The sequence below is a fragment of the Ambystoma mexicanum genome, chromosome 4p (assembly GCF_040938575.1).
Source record: "Ambystoma mexicanum isolate Mex_15411 chromosome 4p, UKY_AmexF1_1, whole genome shotgun sequence".
Taxonomy (NCBI): domain Eukaryota; kingdom Metazoa; phylum Chordata; class Amphibia; order Caudata; family Ambystomatidae; genus Ambystoma; species Ambystoma mexicanum.
In genome coordinates this window covers 506,389,118-506,413,405 of record NC_090927.1, presented here as the reverse complement: position 1 = coordinate 506,413,405, position 24,288 = coordinate 506,389,118, and the positions used below count along the sequence as shown (strand labels likewise).

Sequence of the window (24,288 nt, the reverse complement as noted above, 5' to 3'; positions counted from 1 at the left end):
ATTCGATACCAAAATGTGCATGGGAATGAAACGTGTACCCCTTGGCCCCCCCAGCAGTCCAAGACCAACTGGACCATTTGCTACCTCAATTTTGCAGTTGGGACCACTTTGCACTCCTATCTGCGAGTGGGTCCCATGCTATATCAAAGTCCCCTGCTACTATTATTTGTCCTGCTGCAAACCTTTCGCGTTTCGTCATCAGTGCCACCAGGAAACCGTCTTGCTCCGTGTTTGGCGCATATGTTGATGCCATCGTGTTTTTGTCCGACCCGCCGCCCCCCACCAAATCCTTACAACGGCAAAGCCTTCCTGGTTTTCCATAGCTAAGATGTGCAGTTCCAGTAACTCCTTGAGGGCTACGTGGGCCCCATCTGTTTTCCCTGGGCATTCAATTGTAATATGTGGGAGTACCCCTTTAACCTCACCTTGTGCTTATCCCGTTAACAAATGTGGGTCTCTTGTAGTGCCACGGATTCGGGTGTCTCCCGTCCCAGAAACCGCTCAACTTTCCTCTGTTTGACTGGAGAGTTTAGCCACTGAATGTTGAGCGTACATAACGGAAATGTGTGCCTATTCCACATGACAGCCCTGGTTAGTCTTTGCCTGGGCTTGCTATCCCCAACCTCCCCCGCCAGTCTCCAACACCCCCACACCAAATGGTTGACCTGCAGAGAGTTGGAGCCAGAGGACCGAAGGACTCTGGACGGGAGGTATTTAGGGAGGGAAAGCTTTGTGGATGATGCGAAGGGTCTTCAATTTGATCTTTGTGGACACCGGGAGCCAGTGGAGAGATTTGAGGGCTGGAAAGATGCAGTCCCTGGGCTTGAGGCCATGGATAAGTCTCGTAGTTCTATTCTGGATTAGTTGAAGGGGCGAAGGGAGGAAAGAGGCAGATTGAGGAAGAGGCTGTTGCAGTAGTCCATTCTAGAGAGAACCAGGGCTCTGGAGACGTTGACCTTCTGGGGGAAGGTGAGGAAAGGTAGAATGACCCTGAGGAGGTGGAGCTGAAAGTTGGACTTCTTGGCAAGGTCTGTGATGTGTGGAGAGAAAGAGAGAGAGGAGTCAAAGATGATCCCAATGTATTTTGCCCCACTGGTGGGTGAGGTAAGGGGACCCAAGGAGGCTGGCCAGAGAGTGGGGGGGAATCAAGGAGCAGGTGCCCCAATGAGAAGGAGATAGGATATAGCCCTGAGGGACGCCACAGGTAGAGTGAGGTGGCAGAGAGAAAAGGACCCATTTTCACTTGGGAGGGCCTGTTTGAAAGAAGGTCAGCCAAGCCAGTTCCCTGTCCGTGATGCCAAGGGTACCATGGAGATGGTTTGAGGATGGAGTGGTTGACTGTGTCAAAGGCAGAAGAAAGATTGAGAAGGATCAGAACAAAGTGAGTATTTGAGTCCAGATTAGAGAGTTGGTCTTCCCGGGTGTTAAGGAGAGCAGTTTCTGTGCCTCTGGATGCCCTCATACCGGACTGGTGGTCATGGAGGGAGCCAGTCATATCGGTGTGGAGGGTCAGTTGAGGGATGACTAGCTTCTCCATGAGTTTGCCTAGGAAAGGGGTGATAGAGAAAGGGCGATAGTTAGCAGGGCCATAAGGGTCAGCAGACTGCTCTTTTTAGGAGAGTGTGCACAGGAGAGTGCTTAAGGGGTTGTGGGAAAGAGCCAGTAGCAAATGAGGGGTTGCAGAGGTCAGACAAGTCTGGGGCGAGGGAGGGAATGTTGTCCTGAATGGTTCTGGACGAGCAGGGGAGTACCTGTTTAGAGGAGACTTTCATAGAGCACACAACTCTAGAGATCTTGTCTGGTGCAATGGGAGAGAAGGGGGAGGGTATGGGGCAGCGGGGCGCCAAGGAAGGCAAGAAGGGGGAGGGCAGATGACTAAGAGGGCAGGATGTCCAGAGTTTTGGAGAAGTGGGTGGCCAGTGCAGTGCAGAGAGCCTGGGAGGGTGGAGTAGTGAAGGAGACTGCAGTAGGATTGGCAAGTTCCTTGCAGATTTAAAAAAGTTCAGTCGTGTTATTGGTGGCTCCAGAGATGCAGGCTTGGACATGAGCCCTCTTCTTGGATCAAATGGCGAGACGATATTGCCTTTGGAGTAGACAGCAGGCCAGTTCTTCAGAGGATGAGCTAGATGTCTGCCACTTATGCTCTGCAGCTTTACACTTGCGTTTCGAAGCTCCCAAATTGGAGTCATACCAAGAGTTGCATTTGGAGGCAGGCTTCATGTGGATACTCCTGACTGGGGCAAGGAGGTCCAGGGTGATAGAGGTAGAGAGAAGGAGGTTAGCTATAACAGTCAGGAGAGTCGAGTGAAGTGGGCAGAGGAGAGGTGAAGGAAGAGGCAAATGCAGTGACTGACACTTCATCGGTCGAAGATGGAGAAGGAGACTGGCAGTGCGGGTGGAGGCATCATCAGGGGATGGAGGGAGGTCAAGGTGGGAAGAGATGAGAGTGGTCAGACCAGGAGAGAGGGGGGTAGTAAGGGTTGGAGAGTGGGATGTCTGTTGAGATGAGAGCATCCAAGGTGTGTCTGGCAGAGTGGGTTGGGCCAGAGGGAAGGATAGTGAGGGAAATAATTGTAGAGGTCGCAAAAGAGTACAGTAGCCTCATCTAGAGAGTCGAGATGGATGTTCAACTCCCCAAGGAGGATACGTTTGGGGGAGAAGGCAAGAAGAGCGGAGGACGGGTTCGGCCCAGTTTGAGAGGAAGACAGAGGTCGGTCCAGGCGGGCTCTAGATGGTAGCGAGAGTAAGAGAGAAGGTAGGTGAGACAGCCTGCAGACTAGGCTTTCAAAGGATGAGTAGGTTTGAGTCGGGATGATGGAGGCAGGAACCCCACCATTTGAAGATCAGAGCCACTCCGCCACCAGGCAGGGAGGGTCTTGAATTGAACAGGATCTTGTAGCCCTCAGGGAGAAGAGTGTCAAAAGCAGTGATGGAGCTGGCCTTGAACCACGTCTCGGTGAGAGCAAGGACGTCATTGTCAAGGTCTTCAAGGAGGTGACCGATGTCCGAGCAGTGTTTGATAGCAGAGTGTGCATTGAGGGTAGCTAAGTGAAGTTGGATTCCCCCTTTAAATGATTTGCAAGGGGGGGCACAGGGGTTGGGTGTCACCACTGGGGGCTGGGCAAGGGGGATGAGGGATGGACTGGTGGTAGGAGAGGGAGGGAGTTGAAGAGAGATGGAAGACGCCTGTCAAGAAGGAGGAGGTTGGGCTGGGAGACCTGGGTCATAATAGTGCCATTGTGATGGATATTAATGGTGCATTTGGAAGATGCAAAGTGAGCCAAGAGCACTTCCCATCTGGTGCCACCAGTAATGGATGTGGAGGATAAGGGTAGAGGACAGAGACCATATGGAGAGTCCATAAGTCAGAAGAAGGAACAGCAAAGAGAATGGCATTGATCGTCTGTCTGGAGGAAGCATTGATGTAGGTGTTTGCGATGGGCAGACCAGGATTGGAACTCAGAAGTGCCTTTTTAAGTTTATTCCTTCCAGACTTCATGAGAGAGGGAGGATAGGTGACGGGGAAGCAATTAGAATAGATAGGAGAGACGGAGAGCACCATGGGGACAGAGACAAACGGGGGGTGGATAGCAGGGAAGAGTGTTAGGAGCACTATGCAACAATAGATTCTCACCAGGGGGCCAGGCAGACAGAATCAACAATGAGCACACCAGAAATTAGCAGATTCACAGATCATGAACAAATTGGACTAAAAAGCAGTACAACATGGTGGATGCACAGTTGGAAGCACACCTAGATTCAAATTTTGCCAGAAAGCACTAAACAGTTGTACAAAATGGTGACTGCACAGTTGGAAGCACACCTAGATTCTAATGTTGCCAGAAAGCACTAAAGGGCAGTACAAAATGGTGAATGCACAGTTGGAAGCACACCTAGATTCGAGTTTTGCTAGAAAGCACTAAAGAGCAGTACAAAATGGCAAATACACAGTCGGAAGCACACCTGAGAATAAAAATTGAGTTTAAAATGTGGTCTGTTCCCTCTCGTCTCACTGCTGCAGGCTGCTCAGATGCACACCCAGATGCAACCGTCGCACTAGGGCTTACTTGCCCTATTTTTGGCTGACCTGCTCCTCTCCCGGGGCAGCTCTTTACTTCCCGGCCCCCGGGCCTTTTAGGGAGAATTCTCATTCCATGGCTAATTTCCCTTACCTATAGAGTCCCCCAGCAGCTTTTGCTTACCTATAGAGTCCGCCAGCAGCTTTTGCTGAAACACTTTTTCTCACTCTTAGGCATATTTGCTATGTGTGTTCTAGGCTATTTTTTGTGTTTAATGTCTATGGGGTTTATCTCATCCTCATAGGAACCATCTTTATACACATGTGTTACAGAGCACCCTCCGTGCAGTAACTCAGGGGTGTCATAGTGACCCCCAAACATAGACTCCATACCCTGGGACTGACTACTGTCTCCCAGGGCATGTAAAGTCCACATTGACTTTACTAGTCAATCTTTATGAACTAAACCAGTACAAACCATCTTACTATGGAGGTGCTGGTAAGGGTTAATAGTTTTTCCCTTAAGTTCATTTTCGAGAGGGTACCGTACAGTCCCTCTCTCAAAACTTTCTGGCTGGTGGCAGTGGTTACTACCAAAAATATTCGACCGCAAATATTTCCCTTAGGGATTTTCCCATTGTTCGAGGCTACCACATTTACTGACAGCCTCTAACATACCGCCAGTTTATTTTTATATTAACTTTACTCCGGTACGTTTTATTTGCCAGAACTTTTATATAAATTCTTTCTCGTGTCTTTCTCTAAGATCCTAACCCAGGTCGGGGATCCTTTGTTCGTCCATTTGGCGGGCTTCTGCCAAGAAGTCCTCCTTTCGGCACCACTGAGTCTGGGGTGGACCAATTGTGTGAGGGGGAGTAGGCCTCCTGGACAGGGTTGCCTCAGCAACCCGAGTCGCACTCTGCTCTGATAGGCTGGAGGGTCTCCCGCCAGGATGACCACTCCACTGTGTGAGTGACAGCTAGGCTGTATGAATGGGGGTCTTTCTGCGTAAAAGCAGGGTCCTGAGCACTGGAAGAGCAAGACGTCGCCACTGGAACTAAGAAGCTGAAGAGGAGAGAAGCCAAAGACATCTGCAACAACTGAACCACCGGTGTAGCCCTGCTGCAACGACTCACCACTTTTCTCCACACGACGAGAGAAGATCTTCATCTGCAAGAGCCTTCTTCCCTTGAGCTGGTGGGCCCAACCAGTTTGCCAATCGCCTTCCAGGACCTGCCTTGGTCGACTCGCCAGTGACCTGCACTCGGAGACCGGATAGCCAGGCACCCTTCCACCACAACTGCGATTTAAAGAAGAGTACCTTTTAATCCGTTTCGGCATCACTGCGGCTGGCTTCTTCCCTGGGCAGTGCAGTAACTAGAACCTTCCTCCATGACGAGAGCCTCTCTTCCACTACTGGGCAGCATGAACTGCAGGAACTGCCAGGAACCACCACAGGAGCCGCTTCCACTTTTCAGGTACATTGTTCCGCCAGGCCTCCCGTTTCGCGGGGTATTGCTATAGGTGTTTGAAATCCTTTACCTACCTCCTGGGATGGCCACCCCTATCGACTAAACTTGTCTTTCACTTTCTGCAACCGCCTTTTCGAATCGTTTAACTAAGACTTGACTGCAGCTACAAGAACATTTTGCTCCTAGGCACTTTGCCCTGTACCACTGACTCTGGCCCAGGCCTATTGACTCTGGCTAAATCTGTTATAACTGCCTTCTCTAGATTGCTTCTCACCTAGAACTGTGTCGGTGCACCTAACTCTTATAACCCCCCTTTTCTTCCCTCTTTTTAAACTTGTGAAGTGCCTTTTGCTTGGTTTTCACCTCAGTATTATACATGCTAAAGTACTGCCTTTCCTAACCTGTTCACAATCTTATTGGGAAGTGCTGCTAGGGTGTCTAAGAGTGTTTTCCTGTATAACTTGATCTTTCCCTCCCTTGTGAGAAATTGCTAGAGTGCCATTTGTGTTTGGTTTTCACTGTGCCATTTTGCTCAGTTTTCACTCTTGCTCAAACTTGTCTACAATTTAACCAGGGAGTTGTGTATACTTTTCTTGACTGATTTTTTTTTTTTTAAACCTTTATTTTTAACTTTTATGCCAACACAGTACAACTACACACCCACATTAGGGTGAACTTAACTTGCGCCAAATCCCACAGATCCCTCCCTCCCCCCAACCTCTCGACATCCCGCTCCGAAGTTCAGTGCACATAGTGTTGCGTATTGCAATGCCCAGTTCAATGTCTCAGTGGGGTGGAGGTATTAGGCTAATTAGATTGCCGAATATGGCCTCCTCTTCTAACTGTCTATTCCTGGGGGGGACGGGGGCATCCTCTGCTTCGTTCATCAGAAAAGTTACCAGGGGGCCCCAGATGTCTGGCGGGCGGGCATGGAGGGGCAACAGCTTAATGTCTGTTTCAACATCTTGGCAGTATAAAATGTCCTTACGCCAAGCGGCGACCGTGGGGGGGGCACGACCCCAGGCCATGGCAATCTGCCTCCGAGCAAGAGTCAACAGCCGGCCAGCCAGTTTTCTTATTGGTGCTGACATGAGCCTTGTCATATCGAGCAGGGCTGCTGTCTGGGCGGGCTGCACGGTTTCTCCCACGATTGAGGCTGTTGTCTCCATAACTTGGCTCCAGAAAAGGGATAGTTTGGGGCAGCCCCATGCGAGGTGCACAAAGTCTGCCGAGGGTGAACCACATCTTTCACATTTTGCAGAAGCCTCAGGATGTTGTTTGTTTGCTTTCGCTGGTGTGTAGTAGGTTTGGTGAAGGAAATTAAAATGGATTAGCTTAAAGCGGGAGTTGAGAGCTATCTTCTGCGTTTGCCTCAGAATTAAGATCCAGTCTTCCTCTGGGATGAATGTACGTAGGGACTTTTCCCATCTGGCTTTTGCTCGGGAGTCGCTGGTGGACGTGTCGGTGATAATAGATTTGTAGATCTGCGATACCAGTCTGCCTTCTCCCTGTGCTTGTATCGTGTTATGGAGTAACTGCCAGGTTTGTGGTTGCTTTGGGAAGTCAGGTAGGCTTGCTTGCAAAGTGTATCGAGACCTAAAATAGATTAAAGTGTCAAGTGCAATATTGCCGCCCCTCTGTCTGGCCTGTTGCGGGGTTATGAAACTGTCCTCAATGAAGAAGTCTCCGAGGGAGTTTATGTGGAGCTTTTCAACCCATTGGTGGTAAACTTTCTCGGATGTCAGCGGCACCCCTGGTATAAACTTCACAGGAAGAAGGGGAGAGTACCGCGTTTGCACTCCATATTTTTGGGCGAGCGTTTTCCAAATCTTGTACGTCGCGAGCATCACATTCATGGTGTTTTTAGGGACTGGTGTCTGGCCGAATACAACTGCACTCAACAGGTTCGGAGTCGCCAGAGCTCGTTCCACTTGCACGTGGGGTTTGACTGGTAGTGTGGCGTACCAATGACTGAGGAACTGTGCTTGTGCCGCCCAGAAGTATTTCTCCAGATCTGGAAGGGCTAGTCCCCCGCTCGTCACCGGAAGACATAGTGTAGAGTGCGCCACTCTGGCCGTCATACCCGCCCATATTAATTCAAGAACCAAGCTTTTCAATCTTTTTAGATACGATTGTGGCAGTAGTATGGGAATGTTCGTGAATAAGTACAGTAGTTTCGGTAGTATCACCATCTTGACTAGGGAGGCTCTTCCCCAGAGAGTCAATGGCAGAGACTTCCATCGTGCCACTTTATCTTGCAAGGATTTGGTGATTTCTTCGTAATTGTCCCGGAACACCTCTTGATGAGTCAGTGCCAACTGAATCACTAGGTACCGGACCTTGGATCTTTTCCATGTGAACTGAAATTCGTCTGCAAACGCCCTGGTCGATGGAGTCAATGGGAATATGATGGATTTTGACTGGTTGATTTTTAAACCTGAGGCTGCTCTGAATTTATTGACTTCTCTCATTACTGGATTTAGATTTTCTTCGGGGTCGCGCACAAACAGCGCCACGTCATCTGTGTATAGGGATGTGATGAGCTTGTGAGTCCTATGTTAAGTCCTCTCTGTTGCCTTAGTTCCCTCAGGTTGGATGCCAAGGGCTCCATTATTAGGGCAAAAATCAGCGCCGAAAGTGGGCAACCCTGTCTTGTTCCGCGTTATAATTCCACGGGGGCCGAATTTGCTGTTCCCACAATGATGTTAGCTTGTGGATTGGTGTAGAGCAGGGCACTAGCTTGATGAATCGGGCGCCCAGTCCCATCCTGGTAAGCACCTCGAACAGGAAGGGCCACTCCACCGAATCAAATGCCCTCTCGGCATCGAGAAGAACTGCGACTGCCTGCTGAGCGGGATCCAGAGCTGCGATAATGCCGAACATTCTTCTTATTCCAAAGGACGTGTTGCGGCCCGGAATGAACCCCGCCTGATCTGCGAGGACCAAGGCGGGCATTAGTGGCATCAACCTGTTCGCAAGTATGTTAGCTAGGATTTTATTGTCCAGGTTAAGCAGGGAGATGGGACGATAGGATGCGCAGTCTTCTGGAGGCTTGCCGGGTTTGTGTAAAAGGATGATGTTAGCGGCACAGAGGGATGGGGGGAGTGTCTTCTTTTCAAGTGCCTCCTCATATACTGCCGCTAGGAGGGAGGCAAGGGTAACCGCGAATGCTTTATAAAATTCCACCGTTAGGCCATCTGGTCCAGGTGCTTTGGAGTTCGGGAGGGCCTTGATGACTTCTATGATCTCCTCTGGCGTGATCAATTCATTGAGTGGTTCCCGCAGATGACTCTCGACCCAGTACAGCTCTGTATCATCGAGGTACTCCAGTATAGAGTTTGAGTCACTGTTGTGCTTTGTGCTGTAAAGGTCTTGGTAGAAGAGCCTGAATTCTTCAGCCATTCCTTCATCTGTGTGGATCATCTTACCTTGTTTGGAGCAAATGCCTTCTATAGGGGTTAGCTTGTTATCTGCTCTTATCAGGTTTGCCAGAAGGGCGCCGGGTTTTTGGCCTTCACCATATTGCCTGATTTGGTTGTTACGGGCTAGAAATTTTAATTCTCGCTCCGCTGTGTTATTAAAGATCTGAAGTTCCTCTTTCAAGGCCGCTTTTATTTTGGGGTCTGCTGTGCTTGTGATTTGTCGTTCCAGGTCCTTAAGACGCCTTTTGCTGGTTACCAGCTCGCGCCTGATGAGCTTAAGAATACCATTCTCCTTAGCGAGGCAGAACCCCCTAGTGAAACATTTCAGCGTTTCCCAAACTGTGCCGGGGGAGGAGACCGATCCTGTGTTCACTTCCAGGGACTTGGCGATTTCTTCTCTCAGCTCGGCTGCAAATACCTCATACCGCATGGATCCGTTCTTGAAGCGCCAGTGCTGTGAAGGGGATTTAGCGTTGGCTGATGTGAGATTGAGGCTTATCGGGGAGTGATCGGATAACGTTCTTGGAAGGATACAGCAAGAGTCGCTCACCAACGGACCCCCTGCAGAGACGAAAAAGTAGTCGATCCTGGAGCTTGTGTTATGAACTGCCGAATGGAAGGTATATTCTTGCCGCTCTCCGTTCGCTGCTCTCCAAGCATCCTTCAAATCGAATGCCCTGCAAATTTCTTTTATTTGAGAGCAGGCTTTGGACATGGGCTGTGGCGTAGTTCTCGATCTGTCTTTCGCCGGGTCGAACACTGTATTCATATCGCCCCCCCAGAATATGGTTGACTGGGCCTGGGCAGAGAGCTGTGTTAGTACCCAGCTGAAATTGTCGGGGCCATCTGTGTTTGGAGTGTAGGAGTTGACAAGGGTTATACTTTGGCCGGCTACTGTGCCACTCACTAGAATGGCTCTGCCTTCGGTGTCTTTTACGGAGTAGATTAGCTGGAAGTTTGTTCTCCTATGTATAAGTATAGCGACTCCTCTGGAGTACTATGAATATGAGGAGAAGTACCTGGGGCAGCCCCAGCTTCTGGCCCAGAGGTGTTCTTTCCCAGGGGATAGATGTGTTTCTTGAAGCATGGCTACGTCGATCTCGTGCCTTCTCAAGTATCGCAGGATTTTCCTGGTTTTGATCGGGATGTTACCACCTCTTATGTTCCATGTTAACACCTTGAATGAAGCGGGTTGAAATGTTGATTGTGACTCGTTGTATTCGCTTTAGCCTGCCGCGATGAGGTCAGCCCAGGTCTCGTGTTTGTACTTGTTGCGCACCGGGGCTCCTGCCGGATGATGTGGCGGCTTCCATGTGGAAGGCTCTGTAGCGGTAGTGGGCTTGTCAGTGGAGAGGGGCACGGGTCGGGATCGGGCATGAACATATGGCGCGTGTCCAAACTACTAACTTTAAAACTTTTCCCATAGCGCGGACTACCCCCAACTTGTCCGTCGGGATCCCCCCCAACTTGATCGTGGGAACAGATGCTGTGCTAGGGGTGCTTGGGGCTTCCCCAAGGTCCCCGATCTGTCTTGTTAGCTATATTGGGCTAGTTCTGGTTGGCTCCAAGTGACTGACTGGTGTGATTGCTGGGTGCTGTTTCTTATGGAGGATTGCTGGGGTTTCTTTCTCTCTCGGGACGGAGCTGACGAGGATGTTGATCCGGGCAACTGTTCTGGTCTAGGAACGTGTGGGCTTCTTCCGGGGACTGGAAGAAATGGACTCTTCCGTTGTGTTGTACCCTGAGCCGTGCCGGGAACAGCATTGAGTAGACCAGCTGGTTGCCTCGAAGTCTTTGCCTGACGTTGGTGAAAGCTCTTCTCTGTGCTTGGACAGCGGCCGAGAAGTTGGGGTAGAAGTGGATTTTGTCCCCGTCATGGAGCGGTTCTCCTTTCTCCCTGGCCAGGCGGAGAATGGCGTCCCGGTCTCTGTAATTTAGTAATCTCGCAATTATGGGGCTGGTCTGGCGGACGGAGTCCTGTGCGCTCTCTCGATCATAAACAGTTGTGAGAACGCTTCTCGGCCAAAGAGAGAGATGCAAAGTGATTCAACATAATCTTCCATTTTCGTCTGGAGTTCATGTTCTCTTACTCCAATGATTCGGATGTTGTTCCGTCTGGAGCGGCCTTCTAAGTCCTCGCACTTGGCCATGGTTGTGGTCATTTGGCTTTCAAGTCTGGCTACCTTGCTCGATAGTGCCGCCGCGCCGTCGTCCAGGTCGGAGACCCTCTGTTCGACCTCTGTTAATCGCTCCGTGTGGGTATCGATGCAATGTTGCATTAGGTCTACTTTGGAGGATAGGTTGTCCATTTTACTGTTTAAGCTGCCGATGCCTTCTTTTAGCTCCAAGAGGAGTTCTTTTATTTCAGAGGGATTGCTCCCTGATGTTGCTTGGAGTGAGCCTCCAGGCGTAGGTTCACTCTCGTCTTGTAACTGGGTGGCCCTCGGAGTCGCACCGTTTTCAAAAGTCAGCTTCCTCTGCAGTTTATCCGCCTTCCCCATCCTGCTTTGGTGAGTGTGCGAGTTCACCCGGTGGCGAAAGCCTACCACCGAACTGAGGCCTCGCAGAGTCCTCCGCAGGGGGTTGGCAAATGCTGGCGAAAGGAGAGAGAGTTTGTGACTGCTTTCTGGTGGGGTGCTCCCTGTACGTAGGTAGGACCTAGCCGCGGCCCTGGGGAATTCGAGCGCTTGCACTGTGGTTGATCCGGAGACTCAGGAGTGCTGATCGTTCGAGTCTTACGTGGAGTAGGTCGATAAGGGCCTTTCACCGCATAGGGTACTTCTGGGAGATGCTGGGATTCTGTTGCCTTCTAAGCGACTCGTTGAGGCAAAGGGTTGCGACGCACCGCTCCCTCGGGGGTGCGAAGTCCTGTTGCCGCGGGCCTCAGAAGGCAGCGCGGTTTGTGGCTGGGGGTCGCGGGGGCACGGTGTGTACGCTTATGCTTGCGATCTCTCCCCCTTCCAAACACCCACGCCCTGCCGTCTGTACCTCGATCTGTGGTCCCGCCGCGGGTCTGTTCCAGCTTCCACCATCGAATCACTTCCTCCCAGGCTGCATCCGTTCCCGCTGTGTCGGAGTTTCGATGCTGTGGCTCCCCCGGAGTTCGTCCCTCGCTCAGTTTACGCCACCCGGGGCGGGGGGTACGGCCGCGCACCGAGGGGCTCCGGGGGCTGTCTCCGGGTCTGATGTAGCGGACCTGCCGGTGCGGCGCTGATGGCTAGTGCCCCGCCCCCGGCGACACTTCACCGGCCGGTTCTTGACGCGGTAGGCGCCTGGTAGGGGGGGTTCTGGTTCCCTCTGCACCTTGAGGCTCCTCTTGAGCTGCGAATGTCAGAACAGCCTCGGCGTCGGGGGGTGCTTGGATCGAATGTTCTCCTGGGGCTGCTCGCGCACCAAGATGGCTGGCGCACGTGTAATGGCGGGCCTCAGCACCGGGTGGGTCTTCTGGGGTGTAGAAAGGCCGATTTTCTTCCAGATTCGAGGAGATGGGAGACGAAAGGTTAAGGAGCCGGGAACCACCCTTGGTCGTGTAGAGCCAAGCCGGGAACAGCAGGATTCGTACGGATTAATCCCGGGCAGAGCGGGAGCTCAAGCCTTGGCGGCCATCTTGGGTGGCCCTCTAGCGCCCTCTCCTCTTCTTGATTGATTTTAACTTGCTTTAATAGCTGTGATTGATTGGTTGAACTAGAAGTGTATAAAATAAATATATATATTCTTTTTAATACAAAGCTTTCGTCAGTGTTTCCTTGTACCATAGTATTGTAGTCCTATTGTGTAAACCCTGAATACTGCTCATCTCCCTCTTGAGAGAAGTCTGACTGCTTAGCCACAGCTACCAACTAAATCTTTGTGGTACGGACTGATACCAAAGGGGATTTATTGCTCATACCTGTAGTCTTAATCTTCTGTAGTGCTCCCTAAGGGAACTGCACAGGATTCTGCCTAACAGGGCCGTCCAACAGCTTCCTTTTCTGGGCGGGTTTCCTGCTATGTGCGCTCTCCTCACCCTGCATGTGCCGGCCTGCTCAGGGACACAGGTTTCCGGCCCGTCCACGCTCTGTAGTTGCTCCGCCCCGGGAGATGGGAAGAGTGCTATCTACTCTGGATGTTTCGCAGGCCTGCTCGGGGCTCCTGCAGTGCTACCTGTCACCTCTCTGCCGCTCGGATGCAGGTCTGCTGCAGCGGCCCTGCGCATTTGAGGGCTCTCAGCAGGTGCCGCGAACCCCTGGCAATCGCCACCCGCTCCACCTGAGGGAGAGCTCAGTTGCTATGCTTTATTGTACTTTTGCCGCTGAGGGTGAGAGCTCACCCCTTACGGTGCCTGCGTCCCCGTGGCCATGTTGGAATCCCAATCTGTGCCTCTTAACCTGTCGTTGGCCACATCACACAGGCCAGGGATTCCACCACCAATGTCAACAGAAGTGAAGTCAGGTGACAATCATCTTGTCCCCGCTTCCTATTGTAAGTGTGTTGCCAGACTGTTTACCACAATCTTTGTCTTATAATATAATATATTGTATTATAGGAAAGAACGTTGGGACCTACATTGACTACCACTAGTTCTGTACTTTCCTCAAAACAGCAGATTTAGTATTTTTTAAGTTTCTTAATTTAAAGGTGTTTGTCTCTCAATCATTGTTAAAAGTAAAACGTTTATCTTTTGTCTGATGAAGAAGAGGCTTGTATAGTATTCATGTGTTCCAAATAGCTTGGTATTTGATTTTAAGGTGTTCATATACATTTGCAGCTAGCCTGGCATGAAATATCACTTGGTCATGTCACCTTACACCTCAATTATTACTAGCCAATGCAAAATACCAAGTGCCCATTTTGGGTCCTGTATATAGTACATATATCATTCTCCAATGATATCTGTGCCTTCGATGTGCATTGGGTGCATGGCATGAAAACAGTTCCATACAGGCAGCCATCATTACATTGAGACCGGGCTTAAGTCCCTCAGTCCCATCTCTCCTAAAAACAAGAATCGGGGAATTACATATATTACAATAATTTTATCCTAAGATTCAATTTCTAAGGCTGTCTGAGTATATCTGGTTCATGGTTACATATACTTGAATGTTAGAGTGAGTGTTATGAAAAATGAGAATTGCACCAAGTACTTTAGAGCATTATGTACTTAGTATTCCACCATTTTATCAGAGGCGTATTTATAAAAAATAAAACATTTGTGGTCATTCTTATAGTGATTGTTTTCTATATTGCGCTTTCACCAAAGCGCGTTAGATACAACATATTTACATACATTCATCACCCAACCAAAGTTTAATTTTATGCAGAGCAGCCAGGAACTCTCATTCATGCTAGTTATTTTGAAAGACTACAAGAGAAGTGTACCGGCTGTCTATTTTGAAATGATTAATCTATCAAAAGAAATAGTTGATATGGTTTTTCTGGATTTTGATCATACGTTTTGCTCATTAAGACAAATGTAATCTTAGTAAGTCTACAATATATACTGAAAATGATCATTAGAAATTAACTTTGTTAATTTGTTAAAAGAGCCTGCTTACAAGGTTAGTGCAATAAAACAATGTCCTGTTTTCTAATGGCTTCTTTTGCACACCATTTTGTCTCTCTAAATGTCCTTGGATTAATATCAATTCCCCTTTTCTTCTTTGGACATCAAGGTAATGGTTAATTTAGCATGCTAGCCAATGGTAGCCAATTGGTAGTGCTGCTGTACTCATTCATTTGTAACAGTTTGCACAAACACTAATAATTAACAACAAAAACAAAATAACAAACACAGTTGTGGGTCAGAAGGCTAGTCTTCTGGTTTCTTTCAAGGTTTGGCAGAACCTAAGCACCCCAAAGATCCAAGCTACTTCCCCTTCGCCTCCTCACATACAGAGAATGCCCCCTCAGTGTGATGACAACATTCCAGCAGTACATGCATTCCTCCAAATGCCGTGCCAATACCCCCCTTGGGGGATGCCTCTGTCATTGCAGCTCTACTTCTTTTAACCATAAAGAAATAGCACCCAGATCCCGCTCCTTCAAGATATTTGTAGTTTCTTTTTCTGGTCACACTGCTCTCAACAATGGCTGGGGTGGCAGTTACAAACATGTCTGAGACAATGCTACTCTTAACCATAGGGAAAGAGAGAGACAGAGATATAGAGTGAGACAGAGAGAGAGAGAGAGAGAGAGAGAGAGAGAGAGAGAGAAAGAGAGAGAGGGTGTGGTGTGGGGACATGCTAGAACGCCATATGATATTCCTGATACAGCTAGTGTATAATATAACTGCTTTGCCAAAATTAGTTTTGATTTAAAACATGTATGTTAGCAAGCATGTGTTTCCTGTGATGATATAAGTTGCATTATGTGTTATTGCTTTAAACAATTACAATTTCTATTTCAGTTATTTTCAAATTCCTCCTAAGAAATCTCAAATAAAGAAACAAGAGGTGGTAAGTATTAAGCTATGATCTCCACTTGAATTTTCCTTTGATTGCATTGACAGATAATATAACCTCAAACTATCTCTTTTAAAATGGCATTTTTTTTATAGATGTTTTATTTAAAGTTAGGAAATGTGAATATTATTTGTATTAAAGATTCACTGATTCTTAGCTGAATCATACATTGAGCATGGACTTATTCAGTGCACATTTTCACCTTGATGCCCAGTCTAACTTAACTAAGCAGATTAACATGACCTCATCGGCCACAGCCTACACCGGTAAATTGATCAGAGCCTGCAGACCTCTACTATCTCCCACTAGTTGCCTTACTCTGGCGAGAGCGCTCATACAATCCAAATTGGATTATTGTAACAGTCTCTATCTAGGAGCGAATAAAGCCATCTTAAATAAACTACAGATCATGCAAAACAACGCGCTCAGAGCAGCGTTGAATATCCCCAAAAGAAAGCGCATATCAGAAACCAGAAAGCAACACAGGTGGCTCTCTATACATGACAAAATTGATCTAAAAACTATCTGCCTCACTCACAAAGCGCTTAACTACCAAGCACCCCCTATCGCACAGACAAGTTCACATGGAAAGTATCCAACAAAATCGCTAGATCATCCAACATACTATGGGCCTCATCAGAGTTTGGCGGTAACCCTTAAATGCGGTGGTAGCGCTATTACCGCCGCATTTAAGGGTCCGCCAAATCAAGGGTTTGGCAGATTTCCTGAGCTGGGGGGAAATCTGCCGAAAATTCACGCTATTACCGCCGGCGAGAAATCCGCCGGCGGTAAGAGCGCGAAAATTCCCCATTGAGCCCAATGGGGAATGGGGAATTCCCGAATGGGCTCAGTGGGGAATGGGCAATACCCGTTCCGCCAAACCCGTGATCCTGCCCTATTAGCGCCGGGGTTACCGCCCAACTCGTGATGAGGCTCTCTGTCTGGTGGTGCCCAGATATAATCTAAAAAGAGCCAGAGGCACTAGCTTCCCGGTATTAGCCGCCCAGCTATGGAACACTCTCCCTCAGAATATACAAACTATTCAAGCTTTTAACAAATTCAGAAGCCATGTTATCGCATGGTTACTTAACAAAACATAAATACAACAGTCTTTAGATACCACAAACCTTTAGGTGGGACTGCACAATTAGTACATATGTCGCCCTGTACTACTACTATGACCCAGTGCCGGAATGTATAACATGTAATCTTACCTTGACTGTTTAAACTGCATCTCTCATGCTCACAACTGTCTATACTATGCCATGTAACCATTAGTGTCCTTCTAGCGCCCAATTACCCCCGGGTCAGGTGCGCGATATAAATAAAATAAACAAACAAACATAGGGCATACAGACTCATGGATTTAATTAATTTGGAATTTGTTCCATAAAACCACAGATGGAAAATAATGGAATTCTTAGTCTTTTTTGAATTTATTTGTAATTGTATAAAGTGTAAAACAAACCTTTACAAAAGCAAACTTTCAACACACATTTTTGGAAAAAAGATAATAGAATAATACATACTCAAATTGGTTGAGATTTCATTCTTCGAAGAAGGCAAAACCAACTCTTCACATTATTAAAACTACATTACGCTATCAAATGTTCAACATTAAAATTCCTAATGAATTACTAAAACGAATAGCAAAACATCATTTATATTTTCTAATAAAAATGCTAAAATACTACTTAAAACTTCTTGACAAGCACTAATCGGAAACATTTAAATGGATAAATTTAAAAAATGCGGCCACAGCCAACCTTTCAGATGTATTTTCACTGTACAGACAGTGCCGCCAATGATTTTCTTCATCACTCCAATGAATGCACAACCAAATTCTTAATAGTTTCAATTGTGTCCACATTCTTACAGAATGTTGGTTTTAGACGGGTTTATTAGGAGGACATTATCCTTTGTATAAACTGACAAGGCTTGCAGTAGTCTCCTCAGTCCAACCCGAGAATGATCAAAGCGCAGGAAATCGTATGCATAAGCAATCCATGGAATCTTCAGCACACACAGTTTTGGAGTAATGAAAGCAGCAGTTGTCAAGTATTCATTAATATCAGATAAATACAAATTAAAGAGGCAGGGGGCCAATAGACACCCCTGCCTCCGATCTGATTTAGACCAAATTCTTCTATACAGGGCACCCTCTTTATTCAATCGAACTCGAATTCCAGAGTTTTCATGCAGACCCATAAACATTACACATGTGAGGCTTGTACAATGGAAAGCAATAGTTTTTTTAGCATATAATATAGCGTTGTATTTCCGCAAGTCTCTCCTCCCTCATACCCCCAGATACCCAGTTGCTGTTTGGGAGATCCTGGCGGTCTCAAGCACTCCGCAAATACAGTCTCAGAAGTTTGGGTTTATGTGTTAATGCTGGAAATTCTCAGTCATAGGGCCTCATCACGACCTCGGCGGTAACGCCGGCGGTATTAGCGCAGGGGCTATTAGCGCGACCGCCATAGCTCCCGGCGCTAATAGCGTGGGATCACGAGTTGGGCGGACTTGGAAGTCCCCATTGCCCATTGAGCCTATTCGGGAATGCCCCATTCCCCATTGGGCTCAATGGGGAAATTTCGCGCTCATACTGCCGACGGATTTCCCGCCGGCGGTATGAGCGCGAATTCTCGCGGATTTCACACCAGCTCAGAGCTGGGTTGAAATCTGCTGAGGCCCTGATTCGGCGGACCCTTAAATCCGGCGGTAATAGCGCTACCGCCAGATTTAAGGGTTACCGCCGAGGTCGTGATGAGGCCCATAGTCTAGGAATGGGGTCCAAATGTTTGTGAATTGGTGTAATACGCCATCTTTAGCTGCACTAACTTTCTAGGCCACTGGGATATCCCAAATCTTGATCCACCAGTTAATAGAAGGCCTTCAGGGGACTTCCAATTTCGTCCTATTGTAGTCCGTGCAGCCAGGAAGAAGCTGTGTTATTAATTTGGCGCTTCCCCCATATTTAGGGTAAACTTCTTTAACTGGAGTGCCCAGAAGAATAACTTCAGGATTCATTGGAAGTCTGATATGGGTAATGGCCTCCATTATGGTGCCAATTTACTCCCAAAAAGCGCTAATAAGCGGACAGTCCCACCACATGTGAAAATATGTACCTCGTGCTCCACTCTTCGGCCAACATTTTGGATCCAACATTGCTTGAAAATGGTGTAGTTGCACTGGAGAATAGTACTAGCTGAATAAGAGTTTCAGGGCACATTCATTATTAGTTATGCATCTGGAAGAAGAGTAGTCCCTAGCCCAAATGTCCGGCCAAGTTTGGTTCTCCATCCGTTGACCCAGGGATTTTTCCCAACTGCACATATATGTAGGACGATTAACCAGCATGCTGTTTCGTAGGAGTTTATATTTCCTAGAAATACTTCTAGCTTTTGGGCTCTCCTGTATGGTAAGCTCAATAGGGCTCAGGTTGCATGTGGCCCTCTGTTTAGTCAATGGGTGTATTATCCAGTGGCGTATTTGTACATGGGAGAATCTACCTGATTCCGAGAGTTGAAATGTTGCTTGACAGATTTCAAAAGTGCGTGGCTGATCATTTTTAAACATTTGAGATGGGGTCAAAAGGCCCCCTCGCCAAATGCTCCCATTTGCATACCGGGGGAGAAGTCGGGTTAGGAAAATTGGAGAGTAAGTGCTCGTACCTCCTGGAATCTTTTTCTTAATGCAGTGCCCAGTCCCAAGTCCTTAATGTTACGCTTGAGGAGACAAGGAAGTCTTGACACTGTGTCCGTGCTGTGTGGGGACCGAATGGCAAAAAGCTGAGGAGGAGTGTGAGTCGAGCCTATTCAATGTCGACCAATTTTGGTGGGGTGTCGGAGGACATACATTTCAGGAGATGTGAGATCTGTGCCGCCGCATATTGCTTGTGCCAGTCCGGAACCCTCTTGGGAATCCTAGCTTTCCTGCCCGTCATATGAACCATAACATTTTCCGTTGAAGGTGAGCAAGGGATTTCTGTGGGATCTCTACTGATAGGGATGTGCAAAAATAAAGGAAGCAGGGGGAGTATGTTCATTTTAATGGCTGTGATCCGTCCCACCAAAGAGATTTCCTGAATGGCCCACCTCTCTAAGTCTGCCTCAGACACTTTGAAAAGGGGTGGAAAATTTACTCCAAATAATTCTTCCGGGGAAGCAGTGATATGGACCCCCAAATATTCTATCGATTTCCTATCCCACCGAAATGGGCAGGATGGTTGAAGAGAAAGAACTTCACCAATGGTCAGTCCCACCCCTAGTGCCATGGATTTGCCATACTTTACTTCAAAATCTGCTACCTGTCCGAAGGATTTTAATTCCAGGAGAGAGTAATGAAGGGATGAGTGAATGTCGGTCAATGTAAGTAAAATATCATCAGTGGAGAGGGATAATTTATGTTGAGTCATGTATTGTTACCCCTTCGACGGCGGGGTTGTTGTGCACCCGCTTAGCGAGGGGCTCCATGATTAGAGCAAATAATAAGGGGAAAGTGGGCATCCCTGACGTGTCCCAAAATGTAAGGGGACTGTGGGTTCTTTGTTCCCGATTTACCCGCAATGAGATGTTAGGTGATGTGTAGTTGGCCAGAATAATTTTGCGGAAGAGAGGGCCAAAATGGAACACCTCCAGGGTTAATGGCTTGAAGGCCCAGTCTACCTTGTGAAATGCTTTTTTAGCATCCAGCGCCACGAGTGCTAGTTTACAGTGTTCAGATGTTACGGGTTCTATCAAGTTCAGAACGCGTCAAATATTATTCCATATCCTTCTCCCCAGGAGAAAACCTGTTTGGTCCAAATCTGTTAGTGTAGGGAGTACTTGGGCTAGACGATTGGCCAATACCTTAGATAGAATAGATGTTGGCATCAATGTTTAAAAGAGAGATTGTCCTATAGAAGGCACAATCCTTAGGGTTTTTATCAGGCTTTAGCAGGAGGATGGTCGTAGAGATCTGCATAGTGGGAGTCATAGAACCCGTTTCCCTGAAGGAGTTCAAGAGAGCTGTCAACGGAGTTGGGCTCGAAAGAGTTTATAACATTTTGTTGAGAATTCATCAGGGCCTGGGGCCCTAGTTTTCAGAGATCTGTTAACTGCATCTACTTTCATCTGAACTGGGGATTCTAAAGCATCACTTTCCTCGAGAAAAAGGTGTGTTAGGGCGGCCTCCGTTATATATTGCTTCTGTCCCTCCAAAGAGTGGGGGGAGGGGTGCAGACAGTTTCAATCAAGTGGGACTCCACTAGCTGTAACTTAGCCTGTTCCCCATACTGTACCACCCCCAGCTGGTCACGCAGGCCCATAATCCTATTACGTTTTTTAGATTTGGCCAGCTTCCTCGCTAGAAACTGGTTAGCTTTATTACTCTTGGCATAGTATCTCTTCTTTGTTGCAAAAAGGGATTGCACTGTTTCTTTGGCATAGATGGCCTCTAGCTTATTTCGGGCAATTTTTAGGGAATGGTGGAGTTTCGGGGACTAGAAGTTTTTATGTCTACCTTCAATCTCTGATAATTCCTGCTCCTGCAGGGATCGGGCCTGTCGTTTACTCTTATGATAATCTGTTGTATGGGCTATTGGTCCCCCCCCCTAATTACTGCCTTCATGGCGTTCCACGTGGTTGCTGTCAACGTGAGTTCTGTGGTACTCTCTTGGAAATAATTCTGTATGGCTTTAGCTATTGCATCCCTAAGGGCCATGTCATTTAGGACCGGGTCATATAGGCGACACTGCGGCCCTGAGGTCGTGGCAGGGTCGCCAACCCTGACAGTTAAGAGGACCGGGGCATGATCTGATAGCACTCTAGGGCCGTTATACACTCCATCAACACATGACATAAGCTGGGTGACACCAAAAGCAGATCTATACGAGAGGAAGAGTGGTGTACATGAGAAAAAGGTAAAATCCCGTTCCACTGGGTGCAGTACTCTCCAGGTGTCAACCACCCCCAAGGATTTAAAGAAATGTAGTATACCCAAAGCAATTTTAAAATCTCTAGATGTGCGGTCATGCGTTTTCTCTCTGAGGGTCAGAGACCCCGTTAAAGTCGCCCACAATGAGAACCTTACCTTCTAGAAAGGGGAGAACAGTAGCTTCTAGGTCTTTGAAAAATTGCTCTTGTCCTTCGTTGGGGGCATAAATTGAAATCAAAGTAGACAATTGACCATAAACATGCCTTTAACACTGATGTAGTGCCCCTCCAGTCCATATATAATGTCCAATTCGCTAAATGGGGTTCCTTTCGCCAACGGAATAGCTGTTTTCGAGCCACTGGAAGCTAGGAAATGTCTTGAAAAGTCTTTGTTCTGTAGGTGAATAAAGTCAGAAGGGAGTAGGTGAGTTTCCTGCAGGAAGATCACCGCGCCGTTCAGGTCTTTCATTCGTCACAAAATCGGTTTACGCTTTGCTAGAGAATTCAATCCTTTTACGTTGAGCGACACAGATTCCAATTTCAAGGAGTCATCTGAGAGTCTGAGTCCTCTGTGGGGCGTGGGTTATTGGGTGAGTTTCATTTGCCATTTAAGTCCAGAGTACTCCTGATTCCATGTGAGAACTGTAGTTTTAACTCAGCAAACAAACATAAAAACAATTCAAAAATAAACTGGAAAACACAGGGCATTTCGCCTCATCAGCCTTCACGTGGCATCTCTCTCAGGGCCAGGCATGAGCCGTGTGGAGCCCAATGTTCAATCAGGTTCCTTCAGTGCTTCTTCTCTAAGCATTTTTAGACTTCTAAATTCAGAGGGATTTCGCTTTGCAAATATGTCGGCCTATTCAGGTGTGCAGCGTAGATTTTCCTGGTCTTCCACCTTTGGGAACCTTCGCCCAGATGTTACATCTCGGTTTCGAGCTTTGCTATCGGCAGTCTTGTGAGAATTTCATCGGGAGTCTCCATTTTTCAGTAGAGGGGAGTTCCTCAAGATTTCCTCAGCTTCCTCCAACATGCCGATAGTGCAGGCTGTCCCCTCGAACGTAAACTGTAGGGTTGAGGGGAACAACCAGCGATACTTGATTTTTTGGTCCTGCAGGTACAATGTTAGAGGTCTCAGTGACCATTGTTTCAGGATTATTGTTGACAGATCTTGGAACATTTTTAACACAATATCTGGGTAAGTCAGTTTGCCTTGTGTGCGGGGGAGTATTTGATGACAGACCCCTACTAGTGCGTAGTCCATGAGTACGATCTAGGAGCAGTATCGGCTTATCAAGATGAGGCAAAAGTGTTTGAAAAAAGTCCCCTATATAGTCGTTCAACGCTTGGTCCGAGATTGAGCATGGCACCCCTCTAATTCGTCGATTGTTTCTGCAGGCTCTATTTTCAATGTCTTCCTGTTTGTTTTCCATAGTTCGCTTTTCCTTTCGAGGGGTTAGATCCTGTGTTGTAGGTCCGCCAACTTGGTCGTTTGATCCAATACGTGCTCCTCTGTTTTTTCCCAGTCGCTATGTTCCACTTCTAGAACCCTTTGATCTGGTCGGTCCAACTTGGTTGAGATTTCAGACATGCAGTTGCGGAACTCAGTTTTAATATCGGTTACAAAAGCCTGAACATCATCCTTGGTGGCCAATTGACCTGCAGGCCGGTCTGGAGATTGGGGAAAGACTTAAACATTTCTGCTTTTTTCCCCTTGCCTAAAATTTGCAGCATTGTGGTTATATCTGCATTTTTGTGTGATTTTGGCTGTCTTGACATGTTGCATGGCTATTCAAGGTTCCCTCTTAGCGTTGGGGCTGTGTCAGTTTAATCAATGTGAGAGTATGGCTACCTTGTTCACCAACAAAGCAATGTGTCCAGCTTACACGAGAAGCACTTATTAAAACTGATTATTCCAAAGTATGACACACTAGGTAAGTATTCGCCCAAGTTCCAGGCGGTTCCTCTGTAAATCTCATGTATGTGGAAGGCGTTAGTCCAACAAAGCCAGAGAATTAGCCTGGAGGGCTGCGTACAAACTGACAGCGAGAATCTGTGCACCCCAAAGCGTGCAAGGATCCCGATAGCCACCTCCTCATGCGCTGTGCTCTTAACGCCTGTTGTTGTAAGCTTTTAGTTTCCAAGGTGCCGCTGCCACCCACAGTCAGTATAGAGCCAGAGCTCAAGCTAGATAATGCCCAAGATAATGCCCAAGACAACGTTCCCCCATTCGCGCTATACCTGCGTTTTATCACTGTGAGGAGCAAGCTCTTCCATTTGCCAGCTTCGGCGAACCTCCACTCCCGAAACCATGGCTCTGATATTGGGTGAGTCCGGGTGAACGGTACTCCGACTCGAATGATAGGTGGCTGAGTCAGGGTATGCGGTCGGATGTGCGGGTGGCTGTTTTAACTGTATGTGGGTGCCATTTTGGAAGCGTTCCACTGCACAGGCGTACAAGCGATTTGTCTGCCCGGGCTGAATTCAGCGTCACTCTCTTGTCCACATATCCCTTATGTATTGTCAACCGCAGCCCTTGCTTCATGAAGTGCTGATTTCTGCATAATGACTGGGCTTCATGCAGAGGCTATCAGCAGAGCGTCTGCATTTCCAGCGCTGCTAGACACGCCCCTTGGATAGCTCTTAAAACTAGCCCATTAAGATTGGTTGAATTACCTTTTCGAAAACCAGTTTGAATTTTATATAATCTTTGAGTAGAAAGGACCCACTTTTCCAGATGTTGAAGCAGGAGGGATGAAAAGATCTTACTATATGTGTCACTCAGTATCAGTACACTTACCTGGTTCGCCTGCCACGTCTCCTTTGCATGGCGGACTAGGTGGCGGCTTTGCGATCACCTTTGTAGTTGCACGCGGTCCGGGCCTACTACTCTCATGGGGGCTGCCATGTTGGTGAAAGCATGCATGCCTCTGGGACCAGCGGTTGCCTTCCACGCATGCACAGTTGGGATGGCTTGGCCCAGATCCATGGCAACATGCCCTCACGTGCGCGGCTTTAGTA

At 47.8% G+C, this 24,288-nt stretch overlaps 1 protein-coding gene across 3 annotated transcripts in view; it reads left to right on the top strand.

Moving 5' to 3' along the window:
* DCDC2C (doublecortin domain containing 2C) overlaps nt 1-24,288 on the top strand; it is a 1,747,636-nt gene that overhangs the window by 193,581 nt on the left and 1,529,767 nt on the right. For all 3 annotated transcript variants that reach the window (XR_011260401.1, XM_069606023.1, XM_069606022.1), the window contains exon 2: nt 15,298-15,346. Coding sequence is in view for 2 of the 3 variants with exons in the window: in XM_069606023.1 (XP_069462124.1) it covers nt 15,298-15,346 (49 nt within the window). In the remaining variant the exon portion in view is untranslated. The remainder of the gene's footprint in view (nt 1-15,297; nt 15,347-24,288) is intronic.